This window comes from Sminthopsis crassicaudata, chromosome 5 (assembly GCF_048593235.1).
Source record: "Sminthopsis crassicaudata isolate SCR6 chromosome 5, ASM4859323v1, whole genome shotgun sequence".
NCBI classification, from domain to species: Eukaryota; Metazoa; Chordata; class Mammalia; order Dasyuromorphia; family Dasyuridae; genus Sminthopsis; species Sminthopsis crassicaudata.
Window position 1 is genome coordinate 285,605,458 of NC_133621.1, and position 19,770 is coordinate 285,625,227.

General features: G+C 35.9%; 1 protein-coding gene across 2 annotated transcripts in view; it reads right to left on the bottom strand.

The window, feature by feature from the left end:
* The window catches only part of IKBIP (IKBKB interacting protein), a 31,201-nt gene that overhangs the window by 8,774 nt on the left and 2,657 nt on the right, over nt 1–19,770 (bottom strand). The window contains exons 2-3 of one of the 2 annotated variants that reach the window (XM_074267178.1): nt 4,243–4,360; nt 114–1,886 (exon numbers count right to left, since the gene is read on the bottom strand). In XM_074267178.1, coding sequence (XP_074123279.1) covers nt 1,056–1,886; nt 4,243–4,360 — 949 coding nt within the window. In that variant the 3' untranslated portion in view covers nt 114–1,055. Of the gene's footprint in view, nt 1–113; nt 1,887–4,242; nt 4,361–19,770 lie in introns of those variants that run through there. The other variant, XM_074267179.1, reaches the window with a different exon arrangement.

Sequence of the window (19,770 nt, forward strand, 5' to 3'; positions counted from 1 at the left end):
GTGGCAATTCTACTTAACAAATGAGAAAAATAATTCATTTGGGTAATTTGAATAATACCTGGAATAATACTCTGAGGTAAAATATTTGAAAAAGGCAAAAGTAGTCTCTAAACTTTTTTTTAAACTGTTTTTATTATTTAATATACTCCCCCCATACAATCCATGGGTTTATTTAGTTTATCTGAGTAATAAATATATTACTTCATTTATCTGATAAGCTCAAGCATACAGAACACAGATAAGAACCAAGATGTGAGCAAACAAGATCTGCTTAGCCAGAATGGACGACACAGAATTGTCCATGCACTAATATTCATGCAATGAACTCATGAACTTCAAAGCTCATCCCCTGCACTAATTTCTTTACTCTTTCTACCCATACCAAGCGCATTTGTCTCATTTCCTAACCCACAGAGGCTTAAACAATGGAGATGAGGGGTGCTGCTAGAAGTAGGCATATCAATAGTAAGAGGTGATTGCTAACACTGTTGACAAGGCACCATACTCACAATGACACTGGTGTGAGGGAGGCAGGAGAGGTACCCTCATTCCCATTTTACAGAAAGGGAAAGGAAATGAGGCTCAGAGGTCAAGCGACTTGCCTCTTACAGTGGGAGAGCTGGAACTCAAACCCAGGTCTTCTGACTCCTAGTCTAGCGCTCTTACCACTACACCACATAATAATATACACAATGACTCAAAAATCATAGCAGTTTGTGGTTGCCTGAGGCCACAACTGTATTTCAGCCCAGTAAAATAGCTCATGCTTTTAATGACAATCTAGAAGCTCAATTATATCAACTACATTCTATTTAAGAAGGTAGGGAAATATGTCATCTATTTTAGAAATCTAAGTGAAAATGGTTATGACTTTTGGGAAGTTCTGATGTTTAAATGGCTACATTTGGGTTATCTGGAAGATATGTGAATGAGATGTCCTTGTTCTGCAATCATGCTGCACAAGTGAGGCATTCTTCCCATGTATCAAAATAACTACAAAACATGTTATAAATGTATGAGATAACACACTTCCACTTAACATGAATTGGCCAAATTTACTGTTCGCCAATCCCTTTATTTTCTAAATCATATTCTAAAATTCCCTTTTCCCTAATACTTGAAGATGCTATGAACTCTTGAACTTTGCCTTTTAGAAAATGTAGTTCATTCTGCATTTTCAGCATGCTGTTATCATACTGCATTCCTTCAAGGGCTTTCTGCATATCCATAATATCTGACACTGCTTTCAGCATACCATCTTCCATATTAAACATCTTCATGGTCAAATCTTCCATTTTCTTTTCTGTTCCTATCAGATCTTGGGAGACCTTCAGAACTGAGTGAACAGCACTTTCAAGGGCTGGTAAATGGGTCTTACATTCTTCCACTTTAGGCTCATAGTCCGTAAGCTTATTGCTCAGATCTATTTCTCTAGCAAAGAGACTCCTCTGTTCCTCTTCTAATTGTTCAACTACTTTTGTGTCAGACACTAGTTGCTCTTCTACTTGTAAAAGGTCGTCTTCTTCTTGCCTCTTGATGGTTCTGATATTTCTCATTGTGCTGTCTTCCAAATCTTTGAGCCTTTCAGTAAGTAATTTGATGCCTTGTTCAGCCAGGTTAATTTGGCTAGTAACATGAGAATGCATACGTTTGGCTTCAGATTTTAAACCGCCAGTATGAGCATTCATGTCATCTAGGTTTCTTTTCCAGGAATCTGTAACATTCTTAAATTTCATATTAACAGTCTGCATCCTTTGCATGAGCATCTGCTCACTGTTCTTAATGTCCTGGATGATGTTATGGAGACTGGACACTTCCTGCTCAAATTGGGTCATCAAAGATATGGCTGATGTAGTTTCCTGCAGGACACTTTCAGTAGACTCAAGCTGCATTTATAACACAAAACAATTCCCAGTCTACTTAATAGCAGTTAATGGTGGAGAAACACACACATTAACAATCAGGAATATAAGAGATGTACAAAGTTCAAGTTGTGAAGACACTCTAAAATATAAGCATTTAGTAATTGTTTAATTTTATGAATTCTGTTAAAATTAACAGATTATATTCCAATATAGAAAAACATATACCTGCACCCTTCTTGAGATCTTACAGATTCATATTGTAGTAAATGATATTAAAAGAGAATTTCATCTTAATTCTTTTTTATCTTTTTTTTTGGGGGGTATAAAAGTGATTTAGGTAAGTTGTATAGTTTCCTTGGATGCCTCTAACTTACATGTTGGATATTCATTTGGATAAAAACTTTTTTTTCATAAAAACATTTTTTTTGTAGTTTTTCAAACCTCTTAAAGAGAAATTACCTGAAAGTTACATTTTGTAGAAATTACTAACAAATGCAAAAATGAAGATAGAAAGTTAGTGAGATTGAAAGCCCCTATAATTTTTGGTCTGAGATTTTGTTGGTGTAGGGACAGTTGCAAATTGCCCTTTGCTCTTCAACTTGATTCTTAAGAGATGTGTGTAGGGGCAATAAGAGTTTAAATGACCGCCTGTAACCAGTATGTGCCTATTTCCTGAGCCTGAGTCTGGCTTTTAATAGACTATGTCTGAGGTGATGCTCTCTCTCAGATTCTTTAATACTTACCTAATCATAAAGTATTCTTATATTTAAATTCTGACATGCCTCTGGGCACACTGGTAAACCTCCTCATAGATTGATAATTTGTAGTACCTAGAATTTACAGGTCAAAGAGGTGGCTTTTATTAACAAATAGCTTTGGAAACATATAGAATTTATTTCTCATACACAAAGAGATGTATAGATGTATAGAAGATAACTAGCCCTGTGCTAACCCAGATTTCATTAATGAAGCCTGCAGTGGATCATGGCCTCTCTCTTGGTATCTCCAATTGCTTAAGGCCACCCTTTGGTCAAAGGCTTGGTGCAAATCATCGCTTTAAGATTTCTCTCATGGAAGTCACCCACTTTCATAATTTAGAATATTGTCTTTACAGCTAATTCCCAAATCTTCAAATTCTTTCATCAAGATCTAATTAGATGCTGGATAGCTCTGTTTTGATATTCTGCCATCACCTCAAGCCTAACATGCTGAAAACTTTAGTCCCTCAGGATTATGTAGCAATCCTGTCACCATAAAAGTGTTTCAAATATTGTACACTTTCCTTGCATCCCACACTTTCTCAGCTTTAAATACTGCATTGAATTTAAAGATAATGAGGCCATTTGAGCAGAATTTCTTTGTCTACAACAATTACATGTGATGTCTTTCCTCCCACCCTTTCCTTTTGCATCAAAGGAGTAGTATGGCTCTTTCCAAGTGCAAACCTGTTTGGCCTTCATCCCAATCCTTTCTACCTTTCTTGTAATTTGTTCTTTATTTAAGATCTTTTCTTTTGCATATTTTCCTTTGTATTAGCTTTTTCTGTTTAGGCTACATATATTAAATTTGTTTTTTTCTTAAAAAAAAAAATCCTTCTTTACCCTTAAGTTACTCTCTTACTGTCTCATCTTTCCTTTTACTGGCATTTTTCTTAAGTGAGTACTTTACACTCAATGCTTCCACTTTACACCTTTTCCAGTCCTCATTCTCCAACAATCTAGTTTCCATTTTCTACATAAAAGATTCTCTGGAGAGTCATTAATGAATTCTCTGTTGCCCAATCCAGTGGTCTTTTCTATTTCTTTTCCCCTTTGTCTCTCTGCAGCATTTGGCATTACTGATTCCCTCCCTCCTTTTCTTGAAACTCCTTTCTTGGGGTTCTGTTCTTATATCTCTTGTGGTTTTCTTATGAATTTTCTGTCTACACCCTTTTATCCATCTCCCGTAATCCTTTAATTTTAGGCACTCCCCCATGTTTTTCCTAAAGCTTTTTTTTTTTTTTAGCATCTTCCTTCTGTAAGGAACTTTATATTCTCATGGTTTCAATTTCATATGGATGAGTTCCAAATCTAGATCTCTAGTTCCCATTTTTCTCCATGCTCCAGTCCCCCATTTCCAACTTCCTGTTGGTTAGTTTTACCCAAATGTCCCACCAGAACCTCAAATTCAACATATTTAAAACAAAACTCATTGTACTTTTCTGCTTCTCTGCTCCAACAAGGGTCTAATAAACTTTTGCATTTTGTATGAGTCCAATACTATAATGAAAAATTAGACATTTATGTAAAACCCTTCAGGTGTACATTTGGATAAAATACTTTCATATTTTTTAAGCACAGGAATCTTTGCCCAAACTTTCCTATGTTGAAATTATTACCTTTTCAGAAATTAAATCGACTTGACTTTGAAGGCTATGGAATTCTGTGGCTTCCAATTTCAGTAGCTGGTATTTATTTTCTACATTATCAAACTTTTCTGATTGTTGAAATACAAACCTGTAAAAGATAAGAAAACAATAATAATAGGACTGTACACTACACATTTCAAACAGGAACAATCTTGCATTAAGATTGCAAAACACACTCCAAATCCACAAGATTTGGGTATTACCCCCTTTTTATTGCTGAGGGCCAGTGGGCTTTGAGTTATTTGCCCAAGGTCTCTGAGGTTACTGGGTAGGTGAGGTAGGATTTGAATTCTGGTCCTCTGACTCTTCAGCCAGGGCTCTTTTTACAGTATCATGCTGCCTCTTAGAAGAAAATCTGTATTATATAAAGCTGCAAGGAAATCTTATGAGACTTAGCATAATTATTAAACATAAAATTTTTTAAACTGATAACTGAACATTAGATTGAATAGTTAAAAGTGATCATAAAACTTGTAATTTCTAAACTATGAAAATTATTCAATTCAATCAAACTAAACACATATCCAGTTCCTGTTTGTGTATAGCACTATACCAAACAGTCATACATAGTTTAACTAAAAAAATGTCTTATTTAATGTATGGTTTAGGAAGCAGGAATGACACATGCAGAAATAGCTGCATAAGAAACATATGCTACACATTCAACAATGTCCTCAGTAAGATAAAGCCAAAGGTACGTGGTATTGGCTGTTTGGGGTGGTTGGAAGGTGGTAACTGTAGGAATGGCAGAAAGTTTTAGTAGCCAGGGATGAATTCTGAGTTCAAGAATCTAAACTCAAATTCTAATGGTGCTGCTTAATATCATGTGTCATTGAGAAGTCCTTTAAGCTCCCTGGGCCTCAATTTTCTCCTTTGTACAGGGAAGTTGAACCATTCCACCACTGACTCTATGACCCAATTGGCCTTTAGAGGATGTACATATCCACCACGGACAAGAGGAGGTGGGGGAAGAAGAGGGAGAGCAGACAGGAAGAAACTATGAAGGATCTAAATGCTGGAAAATGGAATAGGAATCCATTTAGAGGTTCTGAGCAGAGAAACATTATCATCTCTTGAAGACAGGATATATGGCAGGAGAGTTGGGAATGGTCTGATGACTGGAGAGACTGGAAGTCATATAACAGTAAAGGGGGTTTGGATCAGTGGTGGCGATGGGAATACAGAAGAGGAAACTAATAGGAGAGATGTTGGAAAGATAAAATTAAGAGGATGTTATTGAATTCTAGGAGTGTTTGTCTGAACACTTAAATTTAGTGATGTGATGTATGAAACAAGAGAGTCTCCAAGTGATTTCTATGAAATCTGATTATCCTACTTAGACTGTACACTTTCTTCAAGCTAAAATGTTATTAATATCTCCCTTAGGGCTATCATTTCCTGACCTTTTTTTTTTTTTTTTTAACCCAAGTAACCATACCTAAATATGCAGTAAGGAACAACTAGATGGTTTAGCGGACAGAGCACCAAGCCCTGGAGTCAAGAACCCGAGTTCAAATATGGCCAAAGACACTTAACATTTAACTAGCAGGGGCAGCTAGGTGGTGCAGTGTATAGAGCGCCAATCCTGAAATAAAGAGTATCTAAGTTCAAATCTGCTCTCAGACATTTAATACTTCGTAGCTGTGTGACCCTGGGAATGTCACTTAACTTTAATTACCTCTCAAAAACCAAATACATAGTGAAAATATATGTCAGAAAGTCAAAGATATATTGTATATGTATGTGTGTTTGGACAAAAGACCAATCTGACAATCCAAAAGTTAGAGGTTAGATATTACTAATTTTAGCTAACTAAGAGGGCACAATCCTTAACTGAAATGATCAAGTTTCTAGATATAATGAACCCTCAAATATTTGGTCACTAGGTTTTTAGGACCCTTGGGCTTCTGGAGTATTTCGGGGAGGGAGCTGAAGTAGGTGCAAAGTAGTCTCACATAATCTACCAATAATCAACTCAACAAATATGCATTTTTTGGTCTTTATATCTTCCTTTCTTCCTTCGTCCCTCCTTTCCTTCTTTTCCTTCTATTTTTTGGAGGATTGGGCGGGGGGGACTAGGTCTCCTTATCTCATCTAGTCTAGAAATGCAGGGGTTACACATGGGCCTAATCCCAATATGGTTTCTGATTTAGATTGGTTCACCCTTCCTTAAGCAACCCGATGGGCTCCAAGTGCTCACCATATTGATGCTAGATTTAAAGCAGATTCTAGATCAGCCTAGCCCACTGCAGCTCTGAAATCCTCTAACCTCAGCTTCCTCCAGAAACAGGGTTCAAGCTTTTATACCAGATCAGGTTCAACATCTTCATTTCTAACATGTCCCCCCATATACTCAGTAAGCCATTTCTTGTAACAAAGAATATTTTTAAAAAAATCAGTTCAAAATCAGCTGAATCTGCCAGAATGTGCAACATTCCACACCTACTATTTTCCATCTCTGCAAAAAACAAAAACAAAAAAAGAGAAGCAGATATGTTTTTTTAACTCTTCTTCAGGGTTTTAAACAAAGTTGAGGAAGCAAAGACCAGAACATTACATTCAACATCTTGTGACTGGTTTGCTGTAAAGATGACAGAAGTCCTCTGAATGTGGATAACACATATACAAAGTCAAACTATTTGTGTGAAAGTTCAAAATTAATAGGAGATAGGAGAAATGAGAGAAAAGACAACAAGGCAGAAAAGTTAATGATAGTATAGAGCAGATCTGAATTCCCAGGGGAAAGGAGAGAAATCATCTGTACTTTAAGTATCCTCGAAAATATAAGACATCTCTTTACCATGTGGCATCTGACCAACTGAAACTGCTCTCTCTTCTCCACTTCTCAGATTCCTTGGCTTCTCACTATTCATATCACATCCCTCAATTGGAGGGTTTCCCCAAGGTTCCCTCTTCCCCTTCTCTCTCTACACTCCCAGTGACCTTATCATCTCCAATGTGTTTAATTATATTGATGCGCATGATACACAGAAGTACATTTTCAGTCCCTGCCTCTTCCTTAGTGTGTATTACAGTACCAATTGCTTAGTGGACATTTCAAACTGGATATTACAGAGACACACTGAATGCAATAGTTCTAAAACTGAACTCATCCCTTCTCCCAAATCCAACCCTCTTCCAAACCTGCCTTCTTTTGATGATGACACCATCATTCTCTCCACTTGGGCATTAGTTGGAATGAAGTGACATAGACTTGTACAAAGTCATCAATATAATTTTCTCTTCCAGTCCCTGCAGTCTAGTTGCAAGACAAAAATCAAGGTGACTGGTGATTCCCAGGATGCAGTGGATGAGCTTAGTGTCTTTGGGGACTGACCAAATTGTAAGTTTACATAGTGCCCATTCTCCTGGAAGAAGACTTCACACACTTGGGGCAAGTACCTCCCTAAGTCACCAACAGATTTGAGGCCTGTTCATTACTCACAACCTGGTTTGGTTTTCTGCCAAGACAGTTTTACCAGGGTGTGACCCTGTGGCTATGGCTTCTTGGAGTCAAAAGTGAGAGTTGGTTGGAAGAAGCACATCCAAGATGGATGAGCAGCCCTGAGGCAAGCCATCACACTGGAGATGTCAGTCCTCCCTGAACACCTCTCTCTTCCTTTACAACTCATCTTAAGCACTGCCTTCCACATAGAGCCTTCCTTGATCCCTCTACCTGCTGGGGCTCTCTATCTTAAACTATATAGTATTTAATTATATTATCTTTATTCTCTTTAGAGTTGTTTTGTATATCTTTATGCATGTATTTGTCACTCCCAGCAAAAGTACTTGGCAAAGAGTAGGTGTTTAATACTTATTGACAGGTTTAACTCTATGCTGACAAGGAAGAAGTGCAAAAAGATTGAGAGGATATGGACATTTTTTATATGCTCTGAAAAAGAGTTTTAAAAGAAAATGCTTAAGAATCATTGCAATTTATCAGTTCATGTATTCAGTTCATATTGACTTGAAAGGACAAGTTATTTAAATTCTTTTTAATTTTTCAGTACCTTAAAGGTGTATAGTGTTTCTGAAGCCAACAAATCCACTCATAGTAGAATAAGTAGACCCATGTTATATGTAAATGGTTTCTCAGTATAAAGCTGCTCTGTTTTGATCCAATGATCAGTGAAAAATGAAAGTATTTTTATAATTAAGTGCTGTTAACCAAACTATATGTTTTAGGAAGAATGGTTTCAGTATTTATAAGTGAATCACAAGACAAGCTAGATTACAACTTTGAAAAGTCAATTAAATTATGGCAGCACTTTTTTCAGAAAATGTTTCTGAGCAATTTATCCTATGAACACTTTTACAATGTTGTTTACAATGTTTAGTCATGTCTGACTTTATGTATTCATCTGAGGTTTTCTTGGTAAAGGTGCTTGAGTGGTTTGCCATTTCCTTCTCTAGCTCATTTAACAGATAAGGAAACTGAGGTAAACATGGTAAAATGACTTGTCCTGGTCACATGGCTAATTAGGTATCTGAGGCCAGATTTGAACTCGCCTTCTCCTAAATCTAGGTCTGGCACTCTAGCTGCCTTAACTTTAACAATATAGTTTATTTTAATCTATTTTGGCAATGCCAGCCAACTATTATTCTGAGAGCTGAATCAAGTTCTACTTTGTTTCACAGTTGAATAAAGATTGTTCTTGCATCTTTCTAAAGCTGCAGGCATCTAAATTTGATTGTCCTCAAGCTCACAGACCCCAATCTAATCTATGTCTGACCACCAGAATCAAAACGTAATTGAAATTTTCTTCTCCTACCAGAGAAAGTAGTATGTGCAAATACCTTCTACTTGGTCTTCAGTGTTACCTTACTGATCCTAGCAGGAAATTATTCAGAATATAAAATCCAATTACAAAAAATATTTTTTGAAGAATTTTTGTTCCATAGATAAAAAGCTAGCAATTTCAATGCTTGTATTTTAATTCGAAATCTAACAATTGGGATGACTCTGAAGAACAATGTGGTCAGCGGAAACTGCTGAAGTAAAAGTAATCTTCATCCACATCTCTAGTCACATAATTATTGTATGTTAGGGACTTCAAAGAATCTTAGAGCTTTAGTTCAGTCCTCTCATTTTATAAGTTAAGAAATCGATTTACTCAAGATTACATTGCTAGCAAGAAAAGTTGAATGAAAAAACAAGTATGTTTGTACTGGGAAAGAGAGGATTTCAGAAGGTCATGACATTTTCAGGTACATGAAGGACTATCAGATGAAAGAGGGGACAGGACAGACTTGTTCAGCATGTTCCTAGAAAGGAGAACTAGGAGCAAAGGGTGAAAGACAATGAGAGGCAGACACTGATTTAAACTTCCTAATAATTAGAGCAGGTCTGCTTCAAGAGTTGATAAGATTTCCTTGGCTGGAGATTGCTAAGTAGAGGCTGGTTAGGGTTCAACAAGGGGTCTTTCCAAGTTCTTTCTAATTCTGTGATTTGAAGAAAACTGCCAGAAGTTAAGATTCAGATGCTAATTTTCTAGTTCCATGCTCTTTCCACTACAAGAGAAAGTCGAACACTAATCTTCTCAAGTATATTTCATACTATTTCCCCTCATGGACTTTTGTTTCTTTTTTTCTCTGAACTCTACTCGCCACTGTTCCTGCTCTCCTCTGAGCTTGGAATGTAAACCATTTCTATCATTTGAAATACTTGAAATCTTAACAAAATTCAGGTCCCATCTTTTCTAGGAAGCCCTAAATTTCTCCAGTTGGAAGTCATCTCTCTCTTTCTAAAGTCTACTTTACTCTTTAATTATATACACTCATCAGATTCTAATTGAAGGTAGGAACTAGGTAACACTGCAGTGGACACAGTGTTGGCCTAGAGTCAGGAGAGATTTAAGTTACAATTTTGTCAAAGGGCAAGTCATTTAACTCGTTTGCCTCAGTTTCCTAATTATAAATGGGGATAATCATTGCACCTACCTTTCAGGGTTGGTTTGAGGATCCATCAATGTCTCATTGGATTAGCACACAACAGTAAAGAAAAAGGAGGGGATATGGAGTCAGAGTAAATGCCTTGCCAGTTACTACCTGTGTGATGGTGGGTACGTTTCTTCACCTATTTTAGTGTCATCTTCCTTAACCATAAAATGAGCATGGTAGATTCTGTGACCTTTGCCTTGCATATGATGGGTGCTAACTATAGATGTTTGTTGAATATCTAATAGTCTAATATCTTCTGAGTTAAGCCCCACAGCCCCAAACATCCTATAGTAATGAGTTCTTGAAACACTGAAAGACAATTCTTGTTCCCATTCTAAGCTTATCCAGATGATCTATAAATAAATGAGGGTGGCAAATAAGAAACTGTCTGTGGGTCTATTGTGTTAGTGGTAAAGACAAAAGTATCTTGAATAGTGGTTACTCTAGCAGGGGTCCGCTTAAGGAGGGAAGACTTCATGAACTTAATGTTAAGGCAGGGCAGGTTAAGTCATATCTAATTATTTTGGGCAAGAGAAAAAAGTTAGAACATTCTCCAGGAAAAAATGTAATGATGGAGATTGCTATTGTAAGCACTTTTACTGTAAGTGATAATTATTCAATGGAAATGACTTTCAGTAAGACTGTACGAGCACCATGCTATGTCTAATTACAAACAGAAAGCAAGCCATAATCTCTGTTATCATGTGTTCTATATCAAGGTACCTGATGATATTGATAATGCTTTTATGAAGTTTCAGGGAGGGGGGCAAATTTTAATTATTTTATGCAGCAGACAAGGAGAAACAGTCAAGAGTAGGGGTATAACATTGTTCTCTACATGCAACCTGTACTAGAAGATTGGGAAGTTTTTATATTCTTTGTCTTCAGTAGAAAGAAGAAAATGACCAAAAATGACTTTTATAACTTGTTAAAACAATTTCTATTCCAAAGTCATTCAATTGTATTTCTCATATCCCTTCAATCACCAAGAACTGATAAAAAAAATTATAGTTAGATAGGAAAGAGTATTATACATTTTGGAAAGAATTTCATCAAAACAGTTAAAAAAAAGTGTTGGAACCGCCCTTCCTCTTCAGAAAGACCTCCTAAAGGGATTCCAGATGGTTAAGATTTCTCACACAAGTAACTGCAAGAGAAAGCTGCCCTGCTGCATGAAGGAACGTGGTAGGAAGAGAGAAGTAATGTGACTCTTGGTTCAAAAATGATGCTGCCTAACCTAGAACAAGCCATCACAAACTAGTGCCTTAAAGAGGGCAAAGATATAGTATGAAGAATGAGAAAAATTTTAAGTTCTTTAAGAAAAGGAAATTAACATTTTCAGAGCTAAATTAGACACTTCTCAATTTTCTGCTGTGGATAGCTCATTTGATCTAAACTTCATTTCTGGATAAGACCTTGTATAAGGTTACAGCAACTCATGAATTTGTTTACTAATATGTGGAGAGGTTACAATGTACATTAGTAGGAGGAGAGAAGAAATCAAAGATGTTTAAGATATTAAAGTTAAATTTATTTCAGTATTAATTCAAGAAACTATTAAACCCTTGCTATAGAATGTTAATTATAGATCATAACTGTCCTGTTTTATGCTTTCCAACTCTCTTATTATTCAGAAAACTCAACTTCTTGAGAGACAGACAACACATTAAGTCTCAAAATGGAGTTAGCTCCTGAATTAAATGGCATGAATTAGTGTCATGAGTGCCAATTAGTGGCATTAATTAAATATAAGCCAATTTGGCAAGTATTAAACACCTTCCATGTGCCAGGGAAGGAAGGCTAAAATAGTACCAGCCTGTAAGGGGCTTAAATTATATTTAAGTATATATAAGTAGGTGGTTGGGAATCTCAGGATATTATTGGTATAGCTCCAGTGTGTATTATTGCTTTCATTTTTTCCCCCTGAGGCAATTGAGGTTAAGTGACTTGCTCAAGGTCTCACAGCTAGGATGTGTTAAGTGTCTGAGGCCACATTTGAATTCAAGTCCTCCTGACTTCAGGGATGGTGCTCTATCCACTGCGCCACCTAGCTGCCCCTGGACTTGTGATTTTAATGGTACAGGGAACTTTACCAATGTTAGTTGTCACTTTCTCTGAGAGCTGCCTATGGCAGTGATGCCAAACTCAAATGGAAACATGAGCCACTAAGCCGTGTATAAAGATATCCATGGGTCTCATCTTAATGAAGAAAACCACATGTTAATATCTAAGTTTCACCGTATTTTTATTTATTTTGTTAAATATTTCCCAATTACATTTTGGTCTAGCTTGGGCCATACTCAGGAGTTGCGGACCACATATTTGATAGTGACATAGCTGGCATGTGGGCCTTGAACCCATTTTCTTATCTTAAAGACCATCTTTCCATTTACTATATTTGAAAAAATATATAAAGTTTATTTTAATGTAACATTTTTGTTTTAAGATGCTGTTAAAATGAACTTTTTTTATTGAAAAAATATTTTAAACATACTAAGTCTCTTTAAATAGTTTTCTTTGTTTTTTTGTTATCTTTTATTCCACAGTCAATATAAAGTTTTCCACTAGGCAAAGCTATTGGGGCCACTTAATCCAATCTCTACCTGAATGAGAATCCTTTCTCCAGTATTCCTGATAATTAAACATCTGGTCCTTGCTTGAAGACTTTCATAAATGAATCAATTCTATCCTGGGATGTTTCTGATTGTTGCAAAGTTTTTCTTTACACAGAGCTGAAATTTCCACACTTTTACCTATCACTTGTAGTTCTAGTCTCTAATACCAAGCAGAACAATATGAATGTTCCTTCTATATGACAGATCTTCAAATACTTGAATATAGCTTTGTTTCCACATAGCCTCAGTTCTTCTCTCATCCCAACATCTCTAGTTCCTTAACATTCTTATATTTTTTGCAAGGCATGGTCTCTGGTTCCCTAACTATTCTGGTTATTCTCATCTGGACAGTTTTCAGCTTGTCATTGTCTTACACAATCTACCAGACTTATCATCACAGACATTTCAAAAACCCTCAGAGGCCAACTAAATCAACTCATAACTCCATTTTGGAAAGGATCTCCATTCTGAAATTGTATTTATACAAGCAGCTACAAGCCTGGGCACATGTTCCATCAGGAAGGGAAATAAGATAGTTAATGAAGCTCATTTTGAGAAGTCACATGTACAATGTTTTAATCTATGTCATGGGTATGAAAGCAAAATTATTAAACTTGATGCCACAAAGAGCATTACATGATTCCTTATAGACATATCTGCAAACTTAGCAAAAAACAAAAACAAAACCAAAAACATATAGAAGACAATCTCCTTGTAATTAAGGATAAGACCATGCTTGGCAAAACTTTTTGGGCAGATGGGATTTACACCCACATTTAAAAAATATCTCATGCATTCCAGCAACACATTTTTCAGGAAAAGTTGAGTTTAAATAAAATCTTCCTAAGGAATTCAGCAATTTCTAAAGTTATCCTGTGTCTCTTTTTGGCATGGTCTTGACTGTGAACTCTTAAAGGCCATTCATCATAAAGTCAGCTGAAATCCTTGTGGTAAATTAAATCATTTGTTCTCTGAGGACCAGTATAACTAAGTCTGAAGACTCTCATCACCAGGCTGGCCATAGCAACTATCTACTAAGTCAGAGAGGAGTTGCAATGTACAATGTAAGGAATTATGTTGCTGATAAAATCACAGAGCTTTGAAATATGGAGTTTAGAATGTCTGTCTACAGTAGGAACAACCTGGTAAATCTCTAAGGAGAAATTATCCTTGTAAATATATTTGTCTTTGCACTTTTGTTTTCTATTGGGGTTTCCTGTATAAATGAATTTTATTTGACAGGGTATCACTTTGTGAAATCATAAAACTAAATGTGAGCATTCAGTTAAGAGTGTATTTTGGGGGAACTCTGGATCACAAGTATTAATAAGCAGCATCAGATTTTACTAAAGAAGATACTAAATCTTTCAAATGACTGAGCTCCAATTATTTCTCCCAGTGAAACAATGGCAACTCACTATCCTGAAGATGTTAATGTATGATAAAGGGGTGGCCAGTCTATTTTCTGTAATATGAATGGCTGCTTTTTATCTTCTTGGATGAAAATCAAATATTCTATATAGAAAAAAATATTATTTAATAATGGGTTATCTTGCCTAAATGGAATATAGAAACAGAGTCAAGCATCATAATAAAAATTTAATTCCTTCACTTGACAAGCATTAAGTACTTGTCATAAGTTTTAAATACACTGTGCTAAATATAGCAGAAAAAGATGGCTATATGATTTCTGATCTCAATTAACTAACTATTCGGGGTAATACAACAGAAATCTCTACACCTCCTCCCTCTCCCTCATTAATTTAAGGATCCATGATTTTGCAGGTAGGAGTACTCCCTTTGGAATACTGCCTTTGGAGTAATGCCTTAGTTGGCATTAGTGCTATTTGGAGAACAAATGCACAAATAAATACAATGTACATTACCTAAATACATTAGCACACCTACTTTTAAAAAGTATAACTTCAAAGTTAGCATTACATAATAAATTCCAGAAAGAAATACCCAAGAATAAAAATTATCTTATACCTGATGACCTCAAAGCTCCTGTCTTACTCTAAATTCTCCAAAAACCCAGAATGTAATGAAGTCAGTTAATTCAGAAGATAGGGTGAGAGTTTTGCTATTTAAATAGTTACATGAAATAAATATAAGAAAAGACTTAGAAAAACCAACCAATAAAATAATAACAATTTTATACTTATTCCAGCAATTAGTACAGTGCTTGGCACATAAAAATAATAATTACAAGCATTTACATAGGATTTGCAACATGCTTTACAAATATTCCATTTTTATCCTCCCAACAAATCTAGGAGGTATGTGCTATTATTAGCTCCAATCTCATAAATGAGGAAACCGAAGTAGGCAGAAATTCAGTGACATGCTTAGGATAAGACAACCAAGCTAGTGTGTAAAGATTTAATTGAATTTGACATATCAAGTGCTTAATATATGTTTGATTTGACTTGACTATTTCCTAAAATTTCATTTGTCTTCACTAACTCTGAAAAAATAAACAACAGAAAGATTGTTTGAATTTGTTTAAAAAAAGCAAAGGCTGATGCTTGACTTTTCTTTCTTTCTTTTTTTTTTTTTAACTTTTAAGTTCAACACAGAAAAAGTTGGAAAATTCAATAAAATGTCTACTTTTTTCAAGATTTGCATAAATTCTATAAACAGACTTTGACATAAGCAGAGTATTTACAGATAAAAAGACAACAATTTTTATGTAAGATATTAAAAAATTCTATAAATCTCTCCAAATTGAGTAAAGGGTAAGGTGATCGATAGCAAACATTTTGCTCTATGTGCCTCAGAGGATTGTCATGAGGAAAGAAAGCACTCTCAACCTAAAATCACTACAAAATTTATCATATGTAATATGTGATATGTTATCATGTATTATCATTGTTCAGGAGCTTGACTCTCCAGATAGAGACCTGCCACATGCAAAGATAAAGTGTGAGACTTAGCTCTTCTAAGCAACACATTGAACTCAGCAACAAGTTCTAATAGACTTGGAATGAAAAATGCCATTTGCATCCAGAGAGAGAACTGGAGTGTGGAGGCTGAATTTAGATCTAAGCATATTATATTCATCTTTTTTTTTTTTTCTTTTTTTTTTTTTTGCTTTTTCTTCCTCATGATTTTTCCCCTTTTGCTCTGATTTTTTTCACAACATGACTAATATGGAAATATGTTAAAAGTATTGTACATGTAGACCCTATATCAGATTGCTTGTTGTTTTGGGTAGGGGAAGTTAAAGGAGGGAGAAAAAAATTTGGAATTCAAAATCTCACAAAATCTTACAAAAATGAATACTGAATCTTTATATGTAATTGGAAATGTAGTTCAAATATAGCTGGAAAATAAAATACTATAAAAAAGAAAATTAGTTGCAAAAAAAGGTAAAGTATGAAACCACAAAGGAAAAAAAAAAGCTGGCTTGTCAAAGCAATTTGGGGATGAGCTTGGCACTTGTGAACACTGGCCTGGAATAATAAAGTGAAAAGGCATTATCTGCTGTTCTCTCTTCTCTTTCTACACTTTCAATGACTTCATTAGTTTTTGAGGATTTTTCTGCAGCTGATTCCTAAATCTATTAAGCCTCATCTATCTTCTGAATTGCAGTCTTGTGTACTAACTGCTAGACATCTCTACTTGCATGTCCTATAGTCATTTCAAATTCAATATGTCTGAAAAAGAATTCACTATTTTTCTCCTATGTAAAGGGCTAGAACTGAGCAATGCACTTGGATGATGAAGCACGTGAGACTAATTGCCAATTGGACGGTTCCCTATTAACTTGTTTAAGGTTGACCCTCCCCAGCTGTTCTGTGCTGACTTGATTGGTGAGACAAAGAGAGGGAAGTGACTTGTGTGGGAGGAGCAAGAGAAACTTGGGTGGTGGAACTCACGCTCACTTGCACTCGTGACCTGGCGTTGGAGGCGACGGTAAAGATCTAGAATAAAGACGTTTAGTGATCCTGACTCTTGCTGATTTCTGGAAAGATAGAGTTCCAGCACTCCTAAACCTAATTCTTTCTCTTAACTCTCTTATTTCTGTTTTTTCCCTCTTTTGTTAATTTATTTTTATTTTCAGTTCCAAATTCTCTTCCTCTATCTGCCCCCCAACCCATTGGGAAGTCAAGAAATGCAATATCCACTTTATTTATGAAGTCATGCAAAACATATTTCTATATTAGCCATTTATGGGGAAAAAGCAAGAAGAATAAAGAGAAAAATCAATATTCTTCAAAATATATCCAGTTTATTAATTATCTCTCTGGATATGGACAGAATTTTTTATCATGTGTCCTTTGGAGTTTTTGTGGATCATTGTATGGATCAGAAACACTAAATTTTTCATAGTTAATTTATTGTGACATAATTGCTGGTACTGTGAACAAAGTGTTCCTGGTTCTGCTCATTTCATTTTGCATCAGTTCACTTAGGTCTTCTTCCTAGATTTTTCTGAACTACCATGTCATTTCTTATAGCACAAGAGTATCCTAACACAATCATACATCCCAACTTATTTAGCCATTCCCCAAATGATGGGCATACCCTCAGTTTCCAACTCCTTGCCATCACAAAAAAGCTGCTCTCTTTTTGTAAATGTAGTCCCTTTTCCTTTTTCTCTAATCTCTTGGAAATACAAACCTAGTAGTGCCATTGTTGTAGGGTCAAAGGGTATGCATTGGACAGTCCTTTGGGAATAGTTCCAAATTGTTCTCCAGAATGGTTGGTCCAGTTCACAGTTCTATCCACAATGCATTAATGCACCTAATTCTTATTTCTGTGGACACATTCATCCAGGTTCACAACTAAAAAGTCCCCTTCATGTTTCATCCAAATCAGTTGTGCCTCAACATTATTCACATCTTTTACTTTCTCTCCAATAACATCCTTAGACAAGAATAGAGTTTGGACTGGTCACACATTGACTCTACTTCTTTGCATTCTCTCTATCATGCAGCAAAACAGCACCATAGTCTACAGAGAGTTGGACATGGAGTAAGCTGTGTGATCCTGAGTAAGACATTTAACCTCTATCTGCCTCAGTTTCCTTATCTTAAAAACACAGATAAAAATAGCACCTGCCTTACAGGGTTGTGAAGATTAAATGAGATGTTTGTGAAGTGCTTTATGAACTTTAAAACCCCTTATAGGCATACCTCAGGAATATTGTGGGCTTGGATCCACTCCACTGCAATAAAGTGAGCATCACAATGAAGTGAGTCACATAAATTTTTACAGCATAAATATAAATATATATATATATGTATGTATGTATGCACAAGTTGCATTTATACTACACTGTAGTCTATTAAGTATGCAATAGTATATGTCTAAAAAAATGTATGTACCTTAGTTAAAAAATACCTTACTGCTTAAAAAAAATGCTAGCTATCAGCTGAGCCTTCAGTGAACTTTTAACTATTTTTTTGCTGCTGGAGGCTCTTGCCTTGATGCTGATGACGCCTGAAAACTGAGAAGGAGATAGCAGTTTCTTAAAATATGATAAAAATGATCTTTGCCCTGAATACTGACTCTTTTTCCCCACATGAATCCTAAGAAATATTTGCAGGGTTATTCATTGGCCTAATTTCAATATTGTTATGTTGAAGAGACTAGGAAAGCCAGAGAAGAGAGATACAAGGGGACAGCTGTGGTGGTGCAGTGAGAATACATGTTTATCAAATAAGTCTTATGTGTTATATGGCATGGTTAGTGTTGTCCCAAAACAATTACAACAGTGACATCAAAGATCACTGATCACCTATTGCCATAACAGATATGATAATACTAAAAAAGTCTGAAATATTGCAATTACTAAAATGTGACAGAGAAATGCTGCAAGCATGTGATGTTAAAAAAAAGAGCATCAACAGACTTACTCAATTCAGGGTTGACATAAACCTTCAATATGTAAAAAATGCAATACCTGGAAAGTGCAATAAAATGAGGTATGCCTGTACAAATGTTAGTTACCATTATTATCTAGAGTACTGCAATAACTTCTGAAATGTTCTTCTTGTATCTGGCCTCCCTTCCCACTGTCTAATCTATTTCCTACAAAAACTTCCAAAAGAAGCTTCCCCAAACACAGGTTTAATCCTTCTCTTGCGCAAGAGGCTTCAATAGTTTCCCATTGCCACTAAGATAAAATACAAATGGCCTTCACAAGTTGGCTCCAGTTGATCTTTGTAGGCTGTGATTACTCATTACTATCAGTCATTTGCCAGCCAGCCAAACTAGCCCAATTCCTTTCTCCAGATGTGATGTATCACTCCATTTTTCTGGTCCCTTTGCACAGATCCACTTGAGGCCTGCAATGCAACCTCACTTCTGCCTATTGCAATCTCCAGCTTCATTCAAGACTTGGTCTTCAAGATGCTTTTTCTGATTCTTCTACTTTGCTCATCCCTGTCATTTAAAATTTCCTAAATATCCTTATGTATCTTCATGGTAACATGTAAACCCTTGGAAGTTTTTGTCTTTCAATCTCCAGCTCCTAGCAGAGTAACTGGTACATAATTGGCCCTTAACAAAAGTCTGGCATAGTGGGTGGAGAGCTGGCTTCAGGGCCTGCAAGACCAGAATCCTGCTTCTGTCACAAACTGAATGGGAGGCCTGAGGCAGGTGATTTAACTTTAGTGAAACCTAGCTTGTGAAACGGTGTCGATCTGTGCTAATAGAGAAAGTCATACCTGGAAGACTTGAAATCATAGGCCTGATGAAAAACAAAAACAAAAACAAAAAAACCCAGAAAACAAAGAAATTAAAAAAAAACAAAAACAAAGAAAAGCAAAGCTTGCTGATTGGCATTTGGGGCCAAAAATAGCTAGAGTCCATGGCGGTAAGTACAGTTGTGTACCACAGGATTCCTCAAGCAGAAGTGGGATAAGTCATTGTTGGTTATTCTACTGGGGATTTCTTTTCTGAAGGTCTAAAGAACTGCTGAAATTTCTTTTTA